Consider the following 23,614-nt stretch of genomic DNA (forward strand, 5'->3'; position numbering starts at 1 on the left):
GGGTACGAACATGTAAGTTATCTTTAAAACATACCCTAGACTAATAAAAATAAAAAGAACTTATACACATATTATATCCTTAGAATTATTGTAATTGCAGCTTTGTATTTAGGGGATGGTTTCAGTTTGGACACGTTCTACTGAAATGTGTTGCTATCATCCTTCTTTTATGCCATCCGCTTCAAGAAAAATTATCAAATGACAGAAAATATTTTACATTACATCATCCAAATAGTAAACAATATTTTTGGAAGCTTCTTTCTAAAAAAAATTAATTCATTTTCTAAAATTTATTTTTCTAAAATTATTTTTGGTGAACCAAACATACCCTAGATAAAAGTTAAAGTTAAATTTGATGGTCTAAAAATATAAATTATCCAATAGTGACATTTTCTAATAACTTTTTTAAAATTTATTTTATTGTATGTTTTCTAAACTAAATTCTTTTACTCTATACATTGAATATAATTTAAATTTAAAATAATTTCATATGAGTAGTGTAGACACCCAATTTCATCCAATTATATATGCGTTACATTTAATATTTATATATATATATATATATATATATATATATATATATATATATATATATAATAAGCATATATTACATATCATTAATCTATTATTTTACATGTTCCAGGCCCAACAGTGACCCAAGTGGCCTAGCTACCCATCTGCTGCAACCCACTACACGCCCCAGGCCCGAACCAGTTCAGGACCCATTGAAGCTAGGGTTTCCAGAACCCTAGCAAAGCTTCTCCCAAGCGCCGCATGACCTCTGCCGCTTGAAGTGCCCTCGCGCCACACGTCTCGCCCCACACAACCGGCCATTTTCCTCGCCAACAACCCACGAAGACAACAAAGCAACCAATATCATGCATTAGCAATTTTATTCGGAGTGAAACTCCTAAAAGTAGGACTTATCTCTACTATAAAATGATGTAACTAGACTAGGGTTATGGAGAGGATTTTTCACACACACGATTACACACAATAACATAGAGATATCACGAGTCACACAAAACTCAAAAAAGTTTGTAAAAGCATTCGAAGCATTTTTTTTGAAGAATAAATAAAAGAAAGGTATATCTTTGCTTACCTTCTAGTTCGCGTGGTCCTTGCATGAGTGTGTATCCGCCATTTTTGGTTCGAATCGAACAAAAAAACCATTTTTAGCCGATGAACAGGGGGAGTTCTTCAAAACTTTGAATCTAGATCTACTTCTCGAGGCCCGTTATATGTAAAAAAAATTCGATTTTTGAGAAATAGGGGAAAAGTGCTTTCGAACTATAAAAAAGGTTTTGATTTTGCCGTCGATGAACGACGATCGGCGCCGTTCAACGGCGGCCGGCGAGGCGGCGTTGGCCGTGTTCTGGGTTTCCATGAACCCAGGCAATGGTTGGTTCTTCAGAATGAAGAACAGAGGAGAGCATTTGTTTTGAGGGGAGGGGCTTCGTTTTTTTAAGAGGAAAATGATAAATTAAGCCAAACAAGTGGCTTTTATGCTGGACCTATTTAGCCCACTGACCCGACCCATAAACCCTGGGATCCACGTGTTTTGATAAATAAATGGGTAAATTATAGTTTTGGTCCTCATTGGTTCTTAATGGCCCTATTTGAATCCCTAAATCAGTTTTAATCCCTTACATGATTCGAATTTTGCCCTCGATCTCGTATTTCTTTCAATTTGGTCCCCCTGGTTTTAAAATAACTTCAATTTCAGCCCCAAATCAATTTTAATTCCATTGATTGCTTCTGAATTTGGCTCCAATTTTGACTTTTCTTTCATGTTAGTCCTTTATTTATTATGTAGATATTTTTTATTTATTTCCTTTTATTATTTGTATTATATATATATTTTAATCTTTTTTAAGTTGATTTTTTATGTTATATATATCAGTTTATATATGTATATATTTTTTATTTATCTTTGTTTGTTTATTTTTCTATTATATTTTATCATTATATATATATATATATACTATTAATATTTTATTCATGCGTCTATTATTATATATATATCTATTAATTGTTTTTTATTTCATTCTTTACTTGTATATATTTATTTATTTTTACATAATATTTCTCTATTATTTTTCTTAACTATTGTTTTTACCTATTATATTAATTCTAATAACTTATTATATATATGTATATATTCTTTGTATTTTTTAATATTATTTTTTTAAAACTTTTGTGTACATTTCATTTCCACTTCGTCTTTATTTTATTTGTCGTTATTTACTTATTTTCTCTTCTTTATTTTGCTTTCTTTATTTTCACTTTATCGTCATCACCTTTGTTTTTCTAACGCTTTTCTTTATTCTTTAAGGGTATGTTTTCAAAACGATTAGAGGTAAGTAATTTGAATCGTCATTTTACCTTTTAATTTAAATTTACAATTTTCTTACTTAATGACAACTGGAAATTACGTAGTACCGAAAGGGCAGTTCAAGGGTGCTAACCCTTCCTTGATTGTAACCGACTCCTGAATCCGACATATCACTGGTAAGACGCAGATCAGGTAAGAAATAAGGTATCTGATCGACTTATTTTTCATAAAATAAACGATCGGCGTCGACTCTCAATCCATTAAATCCAAGTCGAAGCCCAATTCTGAGCCTAACCGAAAGAAGGTTCCGATAGCTTGGCGACTCCGCTGGAGACAGGTAAGTGAGTTAGGCTAAGGTAATTTCCAGTTGTCTTTTTAACGAAAAGGGTAAGTTAAAATTTTAAAGTAACATTTCGATCATTTTTACTTACTTTTAATTATATTTTCGAGTAAATAGTTGTACTAATCGTTTTCTCATGATTTCAGCCTTCAAAGTTTTTTTCACTTAAGACTCTAAACCCGAGCTCCGAACCCGTTTTAAGTGGAGGTGAAAGTGACGCCTTCGTGTGAATTTATTCACCGTATGGGCCTAGCAAGTAGCCTTCGGGATTCATATACCTTATGCCTTCGTGTGAATTTATTCTCCGTATGGGCATAAGGGAATGTGTCCTTTCGAGTTTAACTTAGTCCACACAAGCCTGTGATGGGTTTAGGACTAAGGGTCTGGCAATCCCAAGGGGGCACCGGTAAGGAGAACTCGGGTACCGTTTTTTAGAACCTAAATCTGGAGACTATGGAGAATTAGAGCCTACCCCAAAACCACATTTCAAAACCTAAGATGTTTTTACCATAACCTTGTTATTTGTTTGTCTTTCTACTTTTCTTTTTTTCTTTCATCATTTATGCATTTTTTTATATTTATTTATTTTACTAACTTTTTGCCTTTGTGTTTGTTTTTTTAGCATTTACATCTTAACAACAGGTGTTGATCCACCAAAAACGTGTTTGTTAAACATGAATAATCTGCATTAATGGACAAAGGGGTTGTAATACAAGGGATGAAAATATGGAGGACAGTCTACAAGGCGACTATGTGTCACATTTAATCCCGAGGACGTGGCGACCACAATTGAAGAGTATATCACTCTGTTGCGTTATAAAGGACTCAGAATGAATCGAGTCTACATCAAGCACAATGAAAGTCTATCTTAGAAAAACTGACTGACAGAGGTTGCAGTGGCAAGATGAGGGTTACTGATCTTTGGAGTCCCTTCAAAGACAACAATGGCAAAACGATAACTGAAATTGGAGACCATTGCTGACGAATTCAAGAAACAGACAAATGAACTTTATATAGTTCCTATCAATTGAGGGCTCCAATGACGTATTCGTTGGGAACATGCTCAACAAAAGATAAATGCCCGAGATGCAGTCATTCGAGACTTCTTGGGCCAATACAAAAAGTAATTCAACATTTGCATGGTTCATCCAGAGAAGCCGGAGTGGTACGACAGGTTATTAAATCGGTGACAGAAGAATGCAGAAGACTAGTCAGCATGTCAGAAGTTGTCATGATATTTTTAGTCTCTTAAAAGATAAAACACTTTTGTCCCCAATAAGGATTATTCATAATAACATGCACATTTTTTAGATCAATGCCTCGGACATTTCATGCATCATGCATTTAGACATATTTTGCATTTTGTTATTTTCTTTGCATTCTCATTAACTAACGAAAGAATGCTTCAAAATAAAGGAATAAATTATGGATACACCACCTCAAGCGTTGGACACACTTCATCCATAAAACACCCGCTTGAAAAAGAGGTGAATGGATGCCAGAATCATGCAAATCGAAGAGAATATGGTAAAACTGCAGAAAGAACTGGAGGATAAGATGGCTCAGAACAGTTAAAGTACCCTAGAGTCCATCAAGAAGAGCCAGGAGTCCTTGGTCGATAAAATTATGGCCAGGTTATTGGGTCTCCAACAAGCCAGTATACCAGGGGCAGGTTCATCTGAAAGAGTCACTATACCACCAACCCCACAAGTGGTTGTCTCACCTGGGATCTTACCCGGATTACAAGTGGAGTCATCTGCTATCAAAGGGAAAGCCATATATGGTGCAAATATACAAGCTTCCGCAACCAACACTGACAATCATCCGGAAGACTATCATATCCCGGATTTTGACGAGGAGGATAAGGCAAAGAAGACGGAAGAGAAGATCAAGATGTTAGAAGATCAAGATGTTAGAAGATCAGATGAAGATGGTTCAAGGGGACCATGATTATTATGGAGTGGACGCAATGAGCTGAGCCTGGTTCCAGATTTGGTGCTTCCACCAAAGTTTAAGGTCCCTGAGTTTGAGAAGTTCGATGGGAATAGTTGTCTATCAGCCCACATCACTATGTTCTATCGGAAGATGGCAGGATATGGGGAAATGACCAACTCCTGATTCACTACTTTCAAGAGAGCCTGTCCGGTTCAGCTATCCGGTGGTACAACCAGCTCAGCCGAACTCATATCAAGACATGGAAAGACTTAGCCAAGTCTTTCTTAGAACAATACAAGCATATCAATGATATGAGACCAGACCGAGTTATGCTGCAGAGCCTGAAAAAGAAGCATAACAAAAGTTTCCGACAGTATGCACAGAGGTGGAGGGATCTGTCTATACAAGTTCATCCACCTTTGGATGAAAAGGAAACTAGAAAGCTGTTTGTACAGACCTTGAAGACGCCTTACTGTGGGCACCTAGTGGTAATTACATCGGGAACTTTCTCAGATCTAGTTATGGCTGGTGAGATGATCGAGCTAGCTATAAAACAAGGAAAAATTGAGGGAAGTAACTCCAGTGATAAGCCTCCCATGAAGAACAAAGAGCGAGAGATCAATAATGTCAACACTTGCAACGCCAACAAAGGTGTTACGGTCTCAAGTTCGAAAATCACTGATGTTGTACCATCCGATACTTCTAAACGAACTCAGAGAGAACCCAGGAAAGAAAAGATTCACATCAGTCCAATCCCAATGACATATGAAGAGTTGTTCCCAACGCTAGTTGAGAAGAATCTTGTGACTCTGGTTCAATCCAAACCTAGAGAGGCCCCATATCCTGAAGGTCATGATATTAACGCCATATGCAACTATCATATTGGGAGCTCAGGGTACACCACTAAGAACTGTGGGGCATTGAAACGTAAGGTCCAAGATCTGATCGATTCAGGGGCATTTACTTTCAATATGTAATGGGGCATTCTGATCGAGAGTCAGATGAGGCATCCATCAGGAATTTTGTTGCATTATCAAGCATATCATCTTGTTTGAACTTGTTTTCCTTTCGTACTTCTTATGTGAATGTTTTTAAGTCACTTGACGTTCAAACATTTTAAATTAAATGCTTCCTTATGAGGAAATGAACAAATTTTAAATCTTGAATTCCTTGAATATCACCTTAATTAAAAGCTTTTTAAATTGAGGTTGTAAATATTTGAAAATGACAAGATTGAACCCTGCAAAACAAAGACCCCTTAGTCCTAATTTAAAAGATACATCAGACTACATGCTCTTCTCTTACAGGGACCGAGCTAGTTTTCTCTTCTCATGAAAAGTTCATCAAAGGTTTGGTAGTAAGATATGTGTTAGGAGCGAACAGAATGGGGCAACTAGCACATAAGATTGCGAAACTAATTTATACTTTTGTGTAAGACGTTCAATGATGATCATGATCTTCTAAGATGGAATGGTCAAGTAGGTGAATCTAGTTTAGGTCAGTTGCTTGGGAATTAAACTCTAACGATGAGATTTTCTGACCTTTAAAAACACCTAGACTATAACAGGTTCTTCTTAACAAACTTAAGAAATTGGACCCATATACCCACATTATAATATTATTTATATACAATAAAGCTTGAGTTGTCCCTCTAGAGCAATTGGTTAAACGCCCCGACTTTATGGATAATATTCAGCTAGCCTGATAAAGGTGATTATACTATATAATAAAGCTTGAGTTGTCCCTCTAAGGTAATTGGTTAAACAACCCGGCTTTATGGATATAGCTAGACATTTAATGGAAAATTTAAATAAGGAGTTTTGGTAAAAATGGACTAAGGGAGTTAAAGAACACCTGTTATAGTCAAATACACATGAGCACTCAAGAATCTAATTTTTAGACCGATATTTCTACACTACCTTTGTTAGAGGAGCTTACAAAACTTGAACAAATGGAAGATTTCAGAGAGCTGAAACAGAAGTGTTCTGAAAGGTCTAGCCATTGATTTTGCTAGTTGTGTCATTTTGTTCGCCTTCGATCAAAATGCCAAATCAAGGAAGAGGGGCATGTCATGGTTTTCGCGATGATCCAATTGATGAAACAAACCTTAATAACCCACCTCTAAACAAACTTTTCGGTCTTGATATTTGTCAAAGATTTGCAACTATAAAAGCTTAAAAGAGAATTTGATTCTTTTGATATCTAATAAACTCTTGTTTTATGATTTGCTTCAATTGTGAAACCTATAAGGAGGCAATATTTTTCAAAACTCCTTTTGATATTTTTCAAGATTTTGAAAATTCAAAGAAAAAAGCATTTTCAAACAAGATGAGTTTTCTGGAAGCATGTCTTGTAAATCAACGAATATCTCTCCGAAGCTCAAGATTGAAGTTGGGACAAGAGAAGCCACATTTTTGGGGAAAAATTTGTTGGAGCAAGGAAAATAAATTGTCTTAGGTTAAAGTTTGCAAGAGTAAACCCTAGTGGAAATGAAGACAAACTGAGTCAGAGATAGAATGAAGACTGCTCATGCAATTATTCCCTCACAGATCAACATTTTGTACATCAGATTTAAGCATGTTGAAGAATTCAAGATCAAGAATAAGAAATTCAAGATTCCAGAATCAAGAGTCATCAAGACTAACATCCAGTGATTGAGATTTATCTCCAAGCCCTAACATATTTCACATATACATCAACACATGCATACATTACGCATGAAATTTGCATATTTGCATTCATCATCGTGTGCAATAAAGACCTTGATTTTTTCTCTTTTGAGGAAAAATTCAATAAAACAACAAATAAATTTCATCTTGGCATACATCAAACATCTATCATCAGGATAGTTACATCCAAATACATTTTTATAGATCTTTCAGGAGAAGATGAGATCAAAAGACAACAAGACATCCTCATCAAGAAGGAACAATCATCTTCAGATTCAACATTTCCAATATAAATTTTGTCTCGCTTGAGGCAGTCTCATTTAATACAGATAATTTATCTCATTTGAGAATGTTTTTTAAAACGGACTTTGTCTCACTTGAGACTGTTTTACTCGAAATAAGATTTATCTCACTTGATATTGTTTTTCTTAAAACAGACTTTGCCTCACTTGAGAGTGTTTTACTCAAAAGAAGATTTATCTCACTTGAGATTGGTTTTCTTAAAACATACTTTGTCTCACTTGAAACTATTTTAGTTGAAAAAATATTTATTTCACTCAAGATTGTTTTTCTTAAAACAAGATTTTTCTCGCTTGAGACCGTTTTCACTCGAAAGAAGGCATTTCATTTCACTCAAGACTGTTTTTACAGAAGATTTTGTCTCGCTTGAGATGGTTTCCCTCGAAACAAAAGATTTTATCTCGCTTGAGATAGTTTCCCTTGAAACAAAATTTTGTCTCCCTTGAGACAGTTTCTCTTGAAACATAAACATTGAAAACATTTCCCTTGAAATGAATTTTGTCTCTCTTGAGATAGTTTCCCTTGAAACAAAATCTTTGAATATGGTTTACATAAAACAAATTTCGCCTCCCTTGAGACAGTTTCTTTTAGAACTAAGTTTTGTCTCTCTTGAGACAGTTTCCCTTGAAACAAAATTTTGTCTCCCTTGAGACGGTTTCTCTTGAAACACCAACCTTTGAGATTGTTTCCCCTGAAACAAATTTCGTCTCGCTTGAGACAATTTTTCCTTGAAACAAAAAATTTTATTCGAGAGAGCTTTTCTTAAAACAGATTTCTTATTCATTTTCATCCAGATGTTGAATATTTGATAGGAATTTCAAAGTTAGCAGAGGTTTCATTACACAATTCCATGTTGAAGTAGAATATTGCAGCAAAGCACCCGCAGTTTCAACTTCACGACGAAGGGAATCATGCACACAAGCAGCATCTGTCTCCAAATTGACTCAACTTCACAACGAATGAGTCATCTGTAACACAGCAACACCAAAATCTTCAGGACAAGTTTCACTTTCACGACGAAGTATCTTGGGCCAGAAGACGATCCAGGAGCTAGTGGTCAAAGCTTTAAGTTCGACTTCAACTTCACGACGAAGGATTTCGTGCTCAGAAATTTCCAGTTTCGACTCAACCTCACGACGAGGGAGTCATTTCGTGATTTAAATTAACAAACTAGTTTCAATATCAGATTTTAACTCTACGACAAAGGACATCCGATAGGGATGAAATTTGTGTCTATAATCTTTGCTCTATTTTCGTTACACGATAATGAGCAAAGAGGGGCAGCTGTAGACACCCAATTTCATTCAATTATATATGCGTTACATTTAATATATATATATATATATATTATAATAAGCATATATTACATATCATTAATCTATTATTTTACATGTTTCAGGCCCAACAGTGACCCAAGTGGCCTAGCTACCCATCTGTTGCAACCCACTACACGCCCTAGGCCCGAACCGGTTCAGGACCCATTGAAGCTAGGGTTTCCAGAACCCTAGCAAAGCTTCTCCCAAGCGCCGCATGACCTCTGCCTCTCAAAGTGCACTCGCGCCGCACATCCCCACACAACTGACCGTTTTCCTCACCAACAACCCATGAAGACAACTAAGCAACCAACATCATGCATTAGCAATTTTGTTCGGAGTGAAACTCTTAAAAATAGGACTTATCTCTACTATAAAATGATGTAACTAGGCTAGGGTTATGGAGAGGATTTTTCACACACACGATTACACACAATAACAGAGAGATATCACGAGTCACACAAAACTCAAAAAAGGTTGTAAAAGCATTCGAAGCATTTTTTTTTTGAAGAATAAATAAAAGAAAGGTATATCTTTGCTTACCTTCTTATTCGCGTGGTCCTTGCATGCGTGTGTATTCGCCATTTTTGGTTCGAATCAAACCCCAAAAAAAACATTTTTAGCCGATGAACAGGGGGAGTTCTTCAAAACTTTGAATCTAGATCTACTCCCCGAGGCCCGTTTTTTGTAAAAAAAAAATCTATTTTTGAGAAATAAGGGAAAAGTGCTTTCGAACTATAAAAAAGGTTTTGATTTTACCGTCGATGAACGACGGTCGACGCTGTTAAACGGCAGCTGGCGAGGCGACGTTGGTCGTGTTCTGGGTTTCCATGAACCCAAGCGATGGTTGGTTCTTCAGAATGAAGAACAAAGGAGAGTATTTGTTTTTAGGGGAGGGGCTTCGTTTTTTTTAAGAGGAAAATGAGAAATTAAGCCAAACAAGTGGCTTTTATGCTGGACCGGATTCACTCCACCGACCCGACCCATAAACCCTAGGATCCGCGTGTTTTGAGAAATAAATGGGTAAATTATAGTTTTGGTCCTCGTTGGTTCTTAATGGTCCTATTTGAATCCCTAAATCAGTTTTAATCCCTTACATGATTCGAAATTTGCCCTCGATCTCGTATTTCTTTCAATTTGGTCCCCTGGTTTTAAAATAACTTCAATTTCAGCCCCAAATCAATTTTAATTCCATTGATTGCTTCCGAATTTGGCCCCAATTTTTATTTTTCTTTCATGTTAGTCCTTTATTTATTATGTAGATATTTTTTATTTATTTCCTTTTATTATTTGTATTATATATATATTTTAATCTTTTTTAGTTGATTTTTTTATGTTATATATATAATTTATATATGTATATAATTTTTTATTTATCTTTGTTTGGTTATTTTTCTATTGTATTTTATCATTATATATATATATATATATACTATTAATATTTTATTCATGCGTCTATTATATATATATCTATTAATTGTTTTTTATTTCATTCTTTACTTGTATATATTTATTTATTTTTACATAATATTTCTCTACTATTTTTCTTAACTATTGTTTTTACCTATTATATTAATTCTGATAACTTATTATATATATGTATATATTCTTTGTATTTTTTAATATTAATTTTTTAAAAACTTTTGTGTACATTTCATTTCCACTTCGTCTTTATTTTATCTGTCGTTATTTACTTATTTTCCCTTCTTTATTTTGCTTTCTTTATTTTCACTTTATCGTCATCACATTTTTTTTTCTAACGCTTTTCTTTATTCTCTAAGGGTACGTTTTCAAAACGATTAGAGGTAAGTAATTTGAATCGTCATTTTACCTTTTAATTTAAATTTAAAATTTTCTTACTTAATGACAACTGAAAATTACTTAGTACCGAAATGGCAGTTCAAGGGTGCTAACCCTTCCTTGACTGTAATCGACTCTCGAATCCGACATATCATTGGTAAGACGCAGATCAGATAAGAAATAATGTATCCGATCGACCTATTTTTCATAAAATAAACGATCGATGGTGACTTCCAATCCATTAAATCCAAGTCGAAGCTCAATTCCGGACCCAACTGAAAGAAGGTTCCGAGAAGTAGTTATCATCTTAGACATTCAAATTCTATTTAGTCAATCCATTAAATTTTGTATTTAATATGATAAATTATCATTGGACATATTTTAATAATTATAGAATAATTAAAATAAGTGAATAGAAATATCATAAGAAATATTTTTATTCATATATTTTAATTCTTCTATTAAGATTTATTAAACTCAAATGTTATCTGTTATTGAAAAAAAAATTATATAGAAATAATTTACTTGTAATAATCACTTAATCTAATATTATGTATAATATATGCCAATTAATTTATATATAAAATTATATGTAAGTATATAAAATTCAAAATTTCAAACATATTTTTTTATTAAAATATCATAAGAAATATTTATATTCTATATTTTAATTCTTCTTCATTAAATTGAAATATTTTTTATTGAAAATAATTATATAGAAATTAACTTATATAGAATAATCACTAAATTTAATAATATGTATGAATTTATTTCAAATTTTTAACATTAGAATTTGGGCATATGTATCTGAAGCATCCTGTACTTGCCACCAATGTAGTTCGACATGCATTTCATTTACTATTTGCAAACCACCTTCATATAAAAAGAAAAGAATTGCAAAGGGCTGCTAATTGAGAAGATTCAAAAATCATATAGGAGCTTCAATTCTCAGAACACTATATTTCTATGCAGATTATATTCAGAAGGTGGTTGTGGTGGTGGTCATTCAATTCCTAGGCACTTTACACTGTATGGGTCATCTTTAATCAATGCATAGCTTTGGATAATTTCAGTTCCATCTCTTCGAATTCTTCAGCCCTTTCGAATTTTGTTTTGCTGCTTGAAATGCCTGCCTTCTTTGCTTCTTTCGAGCTTCGTTCGCCGCCTGTTGAAACCAGCAAAGGTTGATGTTAGTATTGCTAATTGCTTGGAATCACAGGATCATTCCTAATTGCTTACCTTTGACATCTTTGATTTGGCTGTCGCTTTCTTCTCTTCAAGCTCCGTCTCACGCTCAAGTTCTTTCTCCCTTGCCTCTAAGTTCTTCTCCAGATAATACTGTCCATTTGGAATTTGTACCGATAGTTAATCGGAGAACAAAGAACTTATTGAACAGAATATTTCAGCTAAATACCACCAATAAACTTAGCTAATGCAGAAAATAGCAAACATGTATCTGCATGACCTCATGGATTATAAATAATAATAATCATGCTTTCAGTTTTTTAACTAAGCTAACACTCAACCAAGAAATCCATACAATATAGTTGCCTGCATAGTCCTGCAAATGGTTGTCTTCTACTTCCACTACTCTGTTCACTATTTGCCGAATGAAGTATCGATCATGAGAAACTGTAATGACAGCGCCACTGTACTCTCTTATTGCCTCCTGATACAATTGAAAGATTGCAGAATGAATTGAGTGATAGATCTAAATGCTACAATATCGAGAGAGAAAAAAAGAGGATGAAGGATGGATAAAGCAAAGAGGAAACCAAACCTCTAGCATCTCTTTTGAGGGTATATCCAAATGATTAGTTGGTTCATCCAAAACTAGTAGGGTTGATGGTTTTACCATGAATTTGCAAAAAGCAAGACGTGCCTGAATGGAACAGGAAAACACAACATTCAAATCCATGCATTTAACACAATTATCTAAGACATGACAAACAACATGCAAAAGAGGCATTACTTCGCAAAACATTGGGAGGTGTAGGCTTGGGAACTAGACATGCGGATCACGAGACATCAAAGAGAACCATATTAGGTTAGTCTTGTATCAAAATTATCAGTGTGTATGATGGTAAACATTTGAATTCAATACACCCTCAAGCAACCAACAACCTCTGATTAAGTGCTTATAATTTGCCAAATTGTATAGGAGTAATAAATGAAATAGATTCAAAGCATAAAAAAGTTTTTGTTAACTTTAATGAATCCATAATAGCAAAAAAGAAAGCATATGACAAAAAATTCTGTGCATTGTAATTTACCTTCTCACCACCACTCAAAAGGGAAACCTTCCTGTCAAGCATATCAGCTTTGAAGTTGCAACGACCTAGGAGCCCCTTAATATCATCAATTCTCCAGTTCTCTGCAACTTCTTCCACTGTCTGAAGCACTGTTTTATCTAAATCAAGAGCCTCAGCCTGAAAGAATGTTGACAGAATTTAGCATTTTTGTACTTTCTTAGCTCAAAAGAGAAGCACAGGAACTAAGCAGGAAGATCGCAACCATCTCAGATACAAATAACAAATTCTCAGAGGCCAGATACCTGATTCTGCTCAAAATAATTTGGAAGAACATTATACTCCCCAAGGAGCACTTGACCACCACTTGGTTTCTCTAAACCCATTATTAGTTTCAGTAAAGTACTCTTTCCACAACCATTTGGACCAATAATAGCAATTTTCTCTCCTCTTTCAATTGAAAGTTTTGCCTTGTTAAATAGCAACTGACACAGAAACCAGACGTCTGTCAAAAAAGAGTGGAAAAAAAATCTAAACCATCCTCCTCACATCATCAAACATTTCAACTAACCTCATCATCATAACCAAATTCCAGATTCTTAATAGTAACAACAGATCTGCCACTTCTTCCACGCTCAGGGAACCTAATCTTCATTTGTTTCCGTTGAAATGGCTTCTCTATTTGATCCTCTTCTTGAAGTTTCTCCAGCTTCTGTTACCACACAGAAGGATGAGCAGACATCAAGTAGCCAGAAAAACGTTTAGAGTTTAAACAATTAATCTCATTAAACACAAGCACAACGTATGATGAATCAGTAACTATCAAGTGGAAAAAACCATAAAAAACAAAAGAAAAAAAACACGACAAAAATTTCAAGCAGCAGCAACCTTAGTCTCCAAACAGTTTCAATGGAATTACACAGAACTAATTTTAGAAATGCAAAACAATCATTAGGCTAACTTAGGACAATATGACTTGAGTGAATAAAACTAAAATGGAAAAAGCAGAAGAGACAAGAAAAGAGAACCAAGTAGCACAATTCGTAGGTGATACTGTTTACGAAATTAACTCTCTGATCATCATGTCAAGAAAAATACACAGGTTTCATCCTCATTCGACCCAAATTGAGCATCATCTGTGGTCCAGAAAAGAGAACTAATTGATCGGATAGAAGTGATTGTAAAACTTGACGAGGAAAGAAGAATTTTTGCGTATAAGATAGCAAACACAACCTTAGGTGAATGATATAAAATACCAACTGAATTCAACAAAATTCCCTAGCCAATCATAATTAACCCAGAATTCTGGATGAATCCAGAAACTATCCCCAATGATCACCTTTCATTATACATGGCTTTTTACATTCAGGGTTCCAAAGTTCAAGGTAACTCACTTCTGTATGAAATTAATTGTACAGGGTAAAATAATCGTTGTATACAGTAAGATCTGATGAAAACTCGGGCACTCAGTTGAAAGGTTACTGTCAGTCAAGAAGGTTGGCAATCTGGGAATAATTTCATTTATCATTAATAGATGCATGTTTAGTAGATAATGGTATGATGGCAGAAAACTAAACATCTATGCACAACAATGACCAAAGCAGACAGCTTGTGTTCCTCGACAATGAAATGGAATATATTTCAGGAATGAAATCCTCTCAATCATACCTTTTCAGCAGATGAAGCACGACCGGAATTTACCCCAGCACCTAATTGCCTTATCAAGTCTTTATTCTGTTCAATTTCCTTCTGTTGCTTCTCCCATGCAGCATACTGAGTTTCAACCCATACTGCCCTGGCCTCAACAAACTGAGAATAATTACCCTCAAATGTTCTGGAAACACCCATATCAGTCTCCACAATCTTTGTGCACAGCTGATCTAGAAAAGCTCTATCGTGAGATATAATGACTGTTGGAACATCTTGCTTGCTCAGATATCCTTCAAGCCACTCAATTGTATCAAGGTCAAGGTGATTTGTAGGCTCGTCCAAAAGCAATAAATCAGGCTCCTGCAGATTTACATCTATATTAACAAAACAACTAGAAATACTAATAACAATACACTCATGAACCACGAATTAACAACATCCACATCATCAAAGGATATCTAACAAGTTAACCAGCTAATAGTCGAAATCTGCAGCCTAGTCCAATCACAACTATCACTTGTGCAAAAATAAACAATATTGTTTAGAACATTACTATTAATATGTGTATACACATTGAAAAAATATATTGGTTAGCTATCAACTTCCTATGCAATTCTAGAAGTGAATTCCTATATCTCTTCACTGCTACACAAAGAAGGCTCAAAAACTTCATTGCCCCTAGTTTATTTAACAAAGCAAAATAGAAGTCGTTCGATAAACTAGGCAACTATCATGACGTTAAATTGGCAATTTTACCTGCAACAAAATCTTTCCAAGTGACATCCTCATCTGCCAGCCGCTACTAAAACTGGCAACCAACCTGTCTGAATCCTCAGGTGAAAACCCGAACTCCGGCATCATCTTGCTAACCTTGGCATCAACCTCATCCAAATCCACAGCCTGTGCTCTTCTTTGCAACAAATCAAACTCATCCAAAAGCCTTCCCATCAACTCCAAATCCTCGGCCGCCCCTTCTATCGCCTTTTGAACCCTCTCTAACCTCTCAGAAATCTCCATTTCCTCTTTAAAGGCACTCATGAACTCCTCCCTCACCGTCCTACTCATTGAAACCTCGAATTCTTGGTTCAAGAACGCAACTTTCATGTGGGGCTTATCCTTTATAACGTTCCCCGAATCGGGTTCTTCTAGCCCCGTTATAATTCTCATTTGGGTCGTTTTCCCTGCTCCGTTTACTCCAACCAATCCAACTTTCTCGCCCTTTTTCACTTCCCAGCTCACATCTTTCAAAACCGTGACTCCTTTATAGCTTTTGCTAATGTTTTCGAGCTTTACACCGGAGGAAACACCCGATGCACCGTTTTTGGATTGCTTGTTGCCACGCTTTTGATTAATCTCTTCGACCGTGTCGGATGAAAATAATGATTCAATGTCGTTTCGAGGGTCTTTGACGGAGGTTTTAACACTGAGAGTGGAAACTTGGGAAGTTATTTTAGTGGGTCTAAATTTAAGATTTTCGAAAGAAACAAGTGAGGAGGAATTCCTTGTAAAAAAGGGTCTTAGAGAAGGGAAGAATGATGAGTGAAGGTCTAACCGGTGTAGTTTTGTGGAAAGGTCCATGTTTGGGTAGTGGGAAAGTGAAGGAAAGTATGGGAAAAATGAAAGGAAAAGAAAAGGAATGGTAATATCAGAAGAACGGCAACGGGGAAGTTCCAACGGGGAAGTTCCACTGTGAAAAACTGCGGTTGAGAACTGAGGGATCGATGGAAGAGGGAAGGAATTTTTCACGGAAAAGAAGACATTGAGGGGCTGTTTGGTTTAAAGAATTTGGGATTTCGGTTCTCGGTAATGTTTTATTATTAATAATAAATATTTTTAGTTATATTTTCAGGGATGTTGTTACCTTCATTTTTTTTGTAGGTATTATTGGATTATCGATATTTTAGACTAAAATATCTTTAAAAAAATTTCTTTTAAAAATACATTTATTCTATCATTGAATAAAAAATATTTTACGAAGGTTAAATTATAAATTTATTTTAGATTTACAAAAAAAATCTATAATTAAAATTTTATATGAAGTTCAAGAGTTAAAATAAAATTTTATCCTTTCATTAAACTTTTTTATATTTTTTAATTTTATAAAAACAAATATATAAATTTTATGAATTTAAATTTTTTTAAAAAATATATAAATATTTTCCAACTTGTTAAAAAAATAAATATATAATAAGAATAATTTGATCAAATATACATTCCAATAATCTTTTATTCCTTTAACCAAACATGATAATATTACATTTCTGCTAAACCAACCAAACACAAAATACAACATTCTCAATAATCTTATTTCCTGGTAATCTTGCATTCCCACTGGTAATCTTGCATTCCCACTGGTAATCTTACATTCCATAAATCAAACGCACCTGAAGTTAAATTAAACCGGACCAAATTTTAATCCATTTTAATTAAATATTAATGATGAGTAAATTACATAAATGGTCACCAATTTTTTTAATAAGTTTCTCTTTTACTCACTGATATTTCAAAATTAATAATTTAATCAAATACTGAAGTGACGGATAAACCGGCTGATCTGATACTGTTTTTGCCACGTAAGATAGCCTCTACAGTGACTGCTCTCACCTCTTATTAGATTGGGGTTTGGTGACATCACCCGAGAGTCGACTACATTTTGAATGGGCGTTTTTCTTCTTGATTAGACTCTCATCTCCCCTCTGCTCCATGCAGGCATTACTCTTATTCGACATCGAACTTCCATTTGCTGCTTTGGCTTCAACCCCACCCTCCAAAGATCAGATAAATAACTTTTCTTTAGATTTTGCTTTCTTTTTCTTTGTTTTAACCATTTTAGGTGGTATACGATAACTTTTTACCCAAAGCCCCAAAATTTCCTCATCCCAATCGAATGAACCTTAGGCTTTACTATTTGCAAAGCTAGCTGCTAAGTGGTTTCTTTTATCATGTTCATTTCCATGATTGATGGATCAAAATCGAGGCCTTTGTGCCTTGTCCCATGTGCTTGTGATGGATGTTAGTGCTACAACAGTGTAACCAAGAAAACTCTCACCATCATTGCAAATAGCTTCAGGAAAATCCCATCTAGAGGAAATAATAGGACCTAAAATGTGCTTGGCTTCATGTCTTGCCAACTTTGCTACCATTATCCATTCTATTTGAGCTTGTTTAGATGTATCTTTAGCAGACATGCCTTGCAACACTTTGTTCACTAATGCATTTGCAAGATTCCTAAGTCTCTCAACATGAGATGCTCTAATGTTGCAGAAACAAAGCTTCACTCTCCTTCATTGCACAAGCTACATAAGGAGAACCCAAATCAAAGAAATTTAGGAAAGTAAACTGCTAACTTTCAAGAAAACCCGTCAACTTATCTTATACAAAGTTTAAACTTACTGCAAAAAAAAAAAAAATTAAACCAGTGGTATATGTGTAGACACCCGTTTTTGTCCGGGTCTACAAAAATATTATATTATATTATTATTTATTTATTATTATTATTTAATTATTTAATTTTATTTTTATTATTTTTTTACAGGCCCCACTACCCATCATTATCTCAACTACATGCACCCCACCTATTCCACTAGGCCCACGCCACCATAAATTAAGGGGAGTAGTGGACGCAGTTACTTTCCCCCTGAGAATTGAACTCTCTGCTCCCACTTTCATGACTTTTTATAACCCACTTTCATCACTTTTTTAACCCACTTTCATCACTTTTTTAAAGGGGGGCAGGATCCATCTCCCTGGATTTTTACAATTCAAGCACCATTGAGGAAGAGGGAATTCTATGGTGGAACCTGCAATTATCGTCAGATTGATTTAATAAGAGGAAACCATCTCCATTTCTACAGTATACCATTGCTAGATTTGAGAAGGATTTTGTGTGAGTGCTGCTAGTGGATTGAAGAGTTGGAACGACTTCTCTTCACCGGTTCATTTCCATATATATCATCCCTCACCAAATTACAATCTCTTTACTTGAATGGAAGTGGATTTTCCTGCACCTTCCCATGGAGTTCACTTCAAAACATGACGGACCTTGCAACTCATTACACGAAGAAATCACTTAAGAATTGGCTTTACTTGGCGAATTGCAGCATCGAGAGGAAGATTCCACCCGCCATTGGAGACCTCACTGAGCTTATAGAATTGGAGCTTCAATACAATTACATGTCCGGTGAGATTCCCATGGAGATCGGAAAGCTTCACAAGCTATGGCAGCTTGAGCTTTACAACAATGAGTTGACTGGAAAATATCCCCTCGGATTGCGAAATCTTACGAAGCTCGAATTTTTCGATGCCTCTGTGAACAATCTTGAAGGAGATATCGCAGTAGTGGGGTCAGTAACAACGGTGTTATTCACGGTCGTCGTGATCGCTCGTTTCACCGGGGATTGGTTGTAGAGGCCGAATTAGTCGGATTTAGTCTGAATGGCACCATGAACAGCCTTGAAACGCCACTGCAGACACTATCTCGCTGCTGCCCTCATCGTGTGGTCGCGTGGTCACTGTCGTCGACCATAGCTACTTCCGTTAGTTTCCTCGTCGGTCGGTTGTTGGGTAGTTGACCAACTGCCCCGGTTGTTTTTCCATCAAACCACCGTCGTCTCTCCTCTCGCTGTTATCGTCTCAAGATAGATATATCGATCTTGTCGTTTGGATCATTTAGTTCCGCCATGATCGCGTTCAACGACTTGTGTCGATTTACTTGATGAGTGTCCGACATTTGCGAGGTAAACAATTATTGTTTCATTTTGGATATGGGCACTTGTTTGAATATAATAGCCATGAGTGATTGTTTTCGGAGTTTCGAATATAGTTATATGTTTACCATGGGAATTCTTTTTTTATATATATTCAGAGGATCGCATTGATACCTACGTTCAAATGTGTATTGGATGCCTTAGGTACATTAGTGACAATAAGTAGTTTGGTTAACATATCCATGGATTATTGTTCAAATAATATAGCCAATTGTGTGATAGTGCTATTCTCTCATCTTCTTTTCCACGCCTCCCAAAGTGGGGAACATTGAAGGAAATAGTATTTCAATTATTATAGTGATATGTTAATAGTGGTTTGACCTGGGGACAATGAAATCGAACTATTATTATTGAACTGAACTATAAATAGTCATTATATTTATTTATTTATTTTCTTATAATCTAACATTTTTTACTTTCTTTTTTAGGGACAATTTTAACTAATTATAGTTAAATGATTTGAATCGAGTAGTTCAATTTTAATTTTTAATTTTCGTTATTAAGACAACCGACTAATTAATTGGTACCGAAAGGGCGGTTCAAGGGTGCTAATCATTCCTTGACCGTAATCGACTCCCGAACCCGACACATTTCTGGTAAAACGCAGATCAGGTAAGATGGTGTCCGACCCACCTAAATTCGTTTTAAAATGGTCGGTGACGACTCCTAATCCATTTTTCAAGTCGAAGCCCAATTCCGGGGCCCAACCGAAAGACGGTTCCGACAATATGCAAAAGAAATATTTTCAGAAGTTGGGAGTGGTAGGCAGTGGCAACGCCAACACCATTGAGGAAAGCTTTTGCAGACTCATATGGGTAAATTAGGGTTTTAGAGATCCTGGGTCTTTAAAGTGGGGAGAGGAAGCCAGTTGCTATAGAGGTTGTCTGGAGTGGCAAAAGCAATGTCAAATCAATTGCAACGCGCCATATTAATATTCTATCACCTCAGGTTATTAATGTTGAGTAACCAATTTATTGTAAATTAATAACTTTATTAATCAAATCATTAATTTTGAAACAATTGTAGGAAAAAAATTACTAAAACATTAATCACCATTTAAAATGATTAATCACCATTTATGTAGTAGTTTAATTTAAACCTTAGATTTCAATTAAAACATAAGATTATTAAACTATTAATACACATGATGTAGTAGTTTGGTATTAACACATTATAAAAAAAATTGTATTTTATTTTATTTTTTCATCTTAGATTTTTTATTAACTTTTAATTGTCGTCGAAAAACCATCATTCTCTCATTCTTTTACGTTCATCCTAAATAATGATGAATTCGTCTCATTATCCTCTAACATTTTACCAATTTAATTTTTTAAATATCTTTCAAATTCACAAAATTAAATATAAAAAAATTATATTTTTAGGGTTTGGCATATTTGTTCAAAAATATTAAAATCTTTCAATTAAATCATTAAATTTTTATTTTATTTAATTAAGTCCCTCAAATATTAGATTTTAGCCAATTAAGTCCATGATATTCAAATTAAGTTCAAAATTCAATATCTTACGAAATTTACCAAAATTTATCCTGAATTTTGAGATGTGAGAATTAATACAATAAACAAATCAAATGTCGGAAGATTTGATGCGCTTTTTGAAGTGTGGATGAGAGCAGAATAACAGAGATAAAATGTTTGAAATTTCTTTAAAGCTTAAGATTAAATAATTTATAAGTATTTATAAATCTATTGATTCGATTTTAAATTTTTAAAATGAAATCTATTTAACTATTTTAATCGAATCTTCGATTATTTAAAAAATAAATCAAATCAAATTAATTAAATTAGTTCAGTTTGAAAAATTAAATTAATTAAAGTCAAGTATGCGATACGAGTCGATCCATATTAATCACAACATAGCCTCGAAAAATCAGAAGGGGCAACCAAAAAAATTATGAGCTTACTTTTATTTCATTTTGGATTTTATTTTCTCAAATGGTTAGATTCATGATGGGCTCAATTACCTAAGTGGGTTAGCTCATTGTCTTTGAGTTTTTATATCCCATTTGGAAAGTCCATCAAATTGACCCGGGTCGGATCACAAGTTCAATGTCAAAATCTCGACAGATTACACGTGTGATGTAGTAATTTAGTTCAAAAATCAGATAAAAATCAACAAGTTAATGATACCTCGGAAATCTTTGTGGATCGGCATAATCTTTTTAAGTACAAATCTCCTTCATGAAACTCTCGTGAGCAAAGCTTCTTATCATGTTCCCTCTTCATACGCTTCTGGTACATCTGATCATGACAGATACCTTTTAATTTTTTCTCCTTAATCAATTTCAGCTGGTCATACCTAGCTTGTACCCATTATGCTTCATCTAGCTTCACCTATGATAGAACTCGAAGTGACAAAATTTCTACCTCAATAGGTAACACAACTTATATCCCATAGGCTAAATAAAATAGGGTTGCCCCAATTGATGTCCATGCTGAAGTTCGATAAGCAAACATAGCAAATGGTAACTTATCATGACAGTCTTTATAAGTCTCAGTCATCTTCTCTGTAGGCCTCTTGATGTTCTTATTAGCTGCCTCTACTTCCCCATTCATTTTCAGGCGATAAGTAGTGGAATTATGATGTTTTATCTTGAACTGCTTACAGAATGATTTCATCATCTTATTGTTTAGGTTTAAGGCATTGTTATAGATGATTCTTTCTTGTAAACCATATCGATAAATAATATCTTTCTTTAAGAACTTGTAAATTGTTGACTAAGTGACATTTGCATAGGAAGTCGCTTCTACCCATTTGGTGAAGTAGTCTATTTCCACCAAGATGAAATGATGACCATTTGAAGCCTTGGGCGAAATTTGTCCAATGACATCCATACCCCACATAGATAATGGCCAAGGAGCTATCATCACATGCAATGGATAAGGAGGAGTATGTACTTTGTCTCCATAAATTTGGCACTTATGACATTTTCTAGCATAATTGATGCAATTGGTCTCCATGGTTGGCCTATAATACCCAAATCTCATTATTTGTTTAGCCATTGTATGTCTATTTGCATGTGTACCACACACTCCCTCATGCAATTCTTCAAAGATCATTTTAGATTCTTTAGCATCAATACACCTCAATAGAATCCGATCTGGACTTTTCTTGTACAAGATCTCACCATTAAGCACATACCCTGCAACCATCATTCTAATAGTTTTTTTTTTCATTTTCGGTTTCCTACTCAGGATACTTTTGATATCTGATGTATTGCAAGATATCATAATACCAGGAATTTCCATATTCTTCCATTCTATGCTATAGCAATGGGTTGGATACTCATAAGCTTGTATCTCAATGGGTATCATATTTGAATGTTCATTTACTTTAAAGGTTGCTGCCAAAGTGGCTAGATAATCCGCCATTTGATTTTCTTCTCTAGGAAGGTAATTAAATGTCACTTCTTCAAATTATTTGATAAGCTCCATAACCAATTTACGATACACCACCAACTTGTGATCTTTTGTTTCCCACTCTCCTCTAAGTTGATAAATTACCAGAGTTGAATCCCCATATACTTTGAGTATCTTTACCTTGCGCTCAATTGTAGCTCTGAGACCCAAAACACACGCTTCATACTTAGTCATGTTGTTTGTGTAATCAAATTTCAACCGACTAGTGAAAAGATAGTGTTCTCCACTACGTGAGACCAAAATTACCCCAATTCCATGCCCCAAGGCATTCGAAGCACCATCAAAGTTCAACTTCCAATGTTCATCGGTAGAAGTAATTTCCTCTTAAACTGAAATAGCCATCAAATCTTCATATGGAAAATCAAAACTCAAAGGTTCATATTCTTCAGAAACCCTACTTGCGATAAATTTACTATAACATTTCATTTTATTGATTTCTGGTTCATATATTGGATGTCAAACTCAGACCATAAAATCTGCCAATGAGCTAATTTTTCAGATAGAGCTGGTACACTCATCAGATATTTCAAAGGGTAAAGTCTATAGATCAACCAAGTACTATGATACAACATATACTGCATGAGCCTTCGAATAGTCCAAACCAAAGCACAACACAACTTTTTGATCGGTGAGAACTTTGCCTCTCAATTAGTAAACTTTTTCTTAGTTTGGTCATGCTACCTTAATACCCACCCTATTGAATACTAGAAAACTAACAAGTAGAAAATTAATAGTTTGACTGAGATAGATGGCACTAAGAATGTGGTATTTGAAAAATATCGCTCAATTGCTTCAAAATCTTCTTGGAAATCATCACTCC

The 23,614-nt window shown here is 34.7% G+C and overlaps 1 protein-coding gene across 1 annotated transcript; it reads right to left on the reverse strand.

Annotated features, from left to right (window-relative positions):
- Window positions 1-11,746: 11,746 nt before the first annotated feature.
- LOC120122404 (ABC transporter F family member 5-like) lies at window positions 11,747-16,169 on the reverse strand. The gene is made up of 9 exons (XM_039141523.1): window positions 15,348-16,169; window positions 14,610-14,951; window positions 13,513-13,653; window positions 13,247-13,426; window positions 12,966-13,121; window positions 12,473-12,574; window positions 12,233-12,361; window positions 11,932-12,030; window positions 11,747-11,857 (listed from the first exon to the last, which is right to left on the reverse strand). The coding sequence occupies exons 1-9, from the start codon at window positions 16,167-16,169 to the stop codon at window positions 11,762-11,764; spliced, it is 2,067 nt and encodes a 688-aa protein (XP_038997454.1). The 3' UTR covers window positions 11,747-11,761.
- Window positions 16,170-23,614: the final 7,445 nt, after the last annotated feature.

This window comes from Hibiscus syriacus, unplaced genomic scaffold, assembly GCF_006381635.1.
Source record: "Hibiscus syriacus cultivar Baekdansim isolate YM2019G1 unplaced genomic scaffold, ASM638163v2 tig00110387_pilon, whole genome shotgun sequence".
NCBI lineage: Eukaryota > Viridiplantae > Streptophyta > Magnoliopsida > Malvales > Malvaceae > Hibiscus > Hibiscus syriacus.

Coding starts and splice junctions, on each gene's coding strand:
- LOC120122404 (XM_039141523.1), bottom strand. CDS start 16,169: ATGGACCTTTCCACAAAACTACACCGGTTAGACCTTCACTCATCATTC. Junction 13,122..13,246: donor ATTATTTTGAGCAGAATCAG/GTATCTGGCCTC, acceptor ACATTCTTTCAG/GCTGAGGCTCTTGATTTAGA. Junction 12,362..12,472: donor CCTCAAAAGAGATGCTAGAG/GTTTGGTTTCCT, acceptor CAATTGTATCAG/GAGGCAATAAGAGAGTACAG.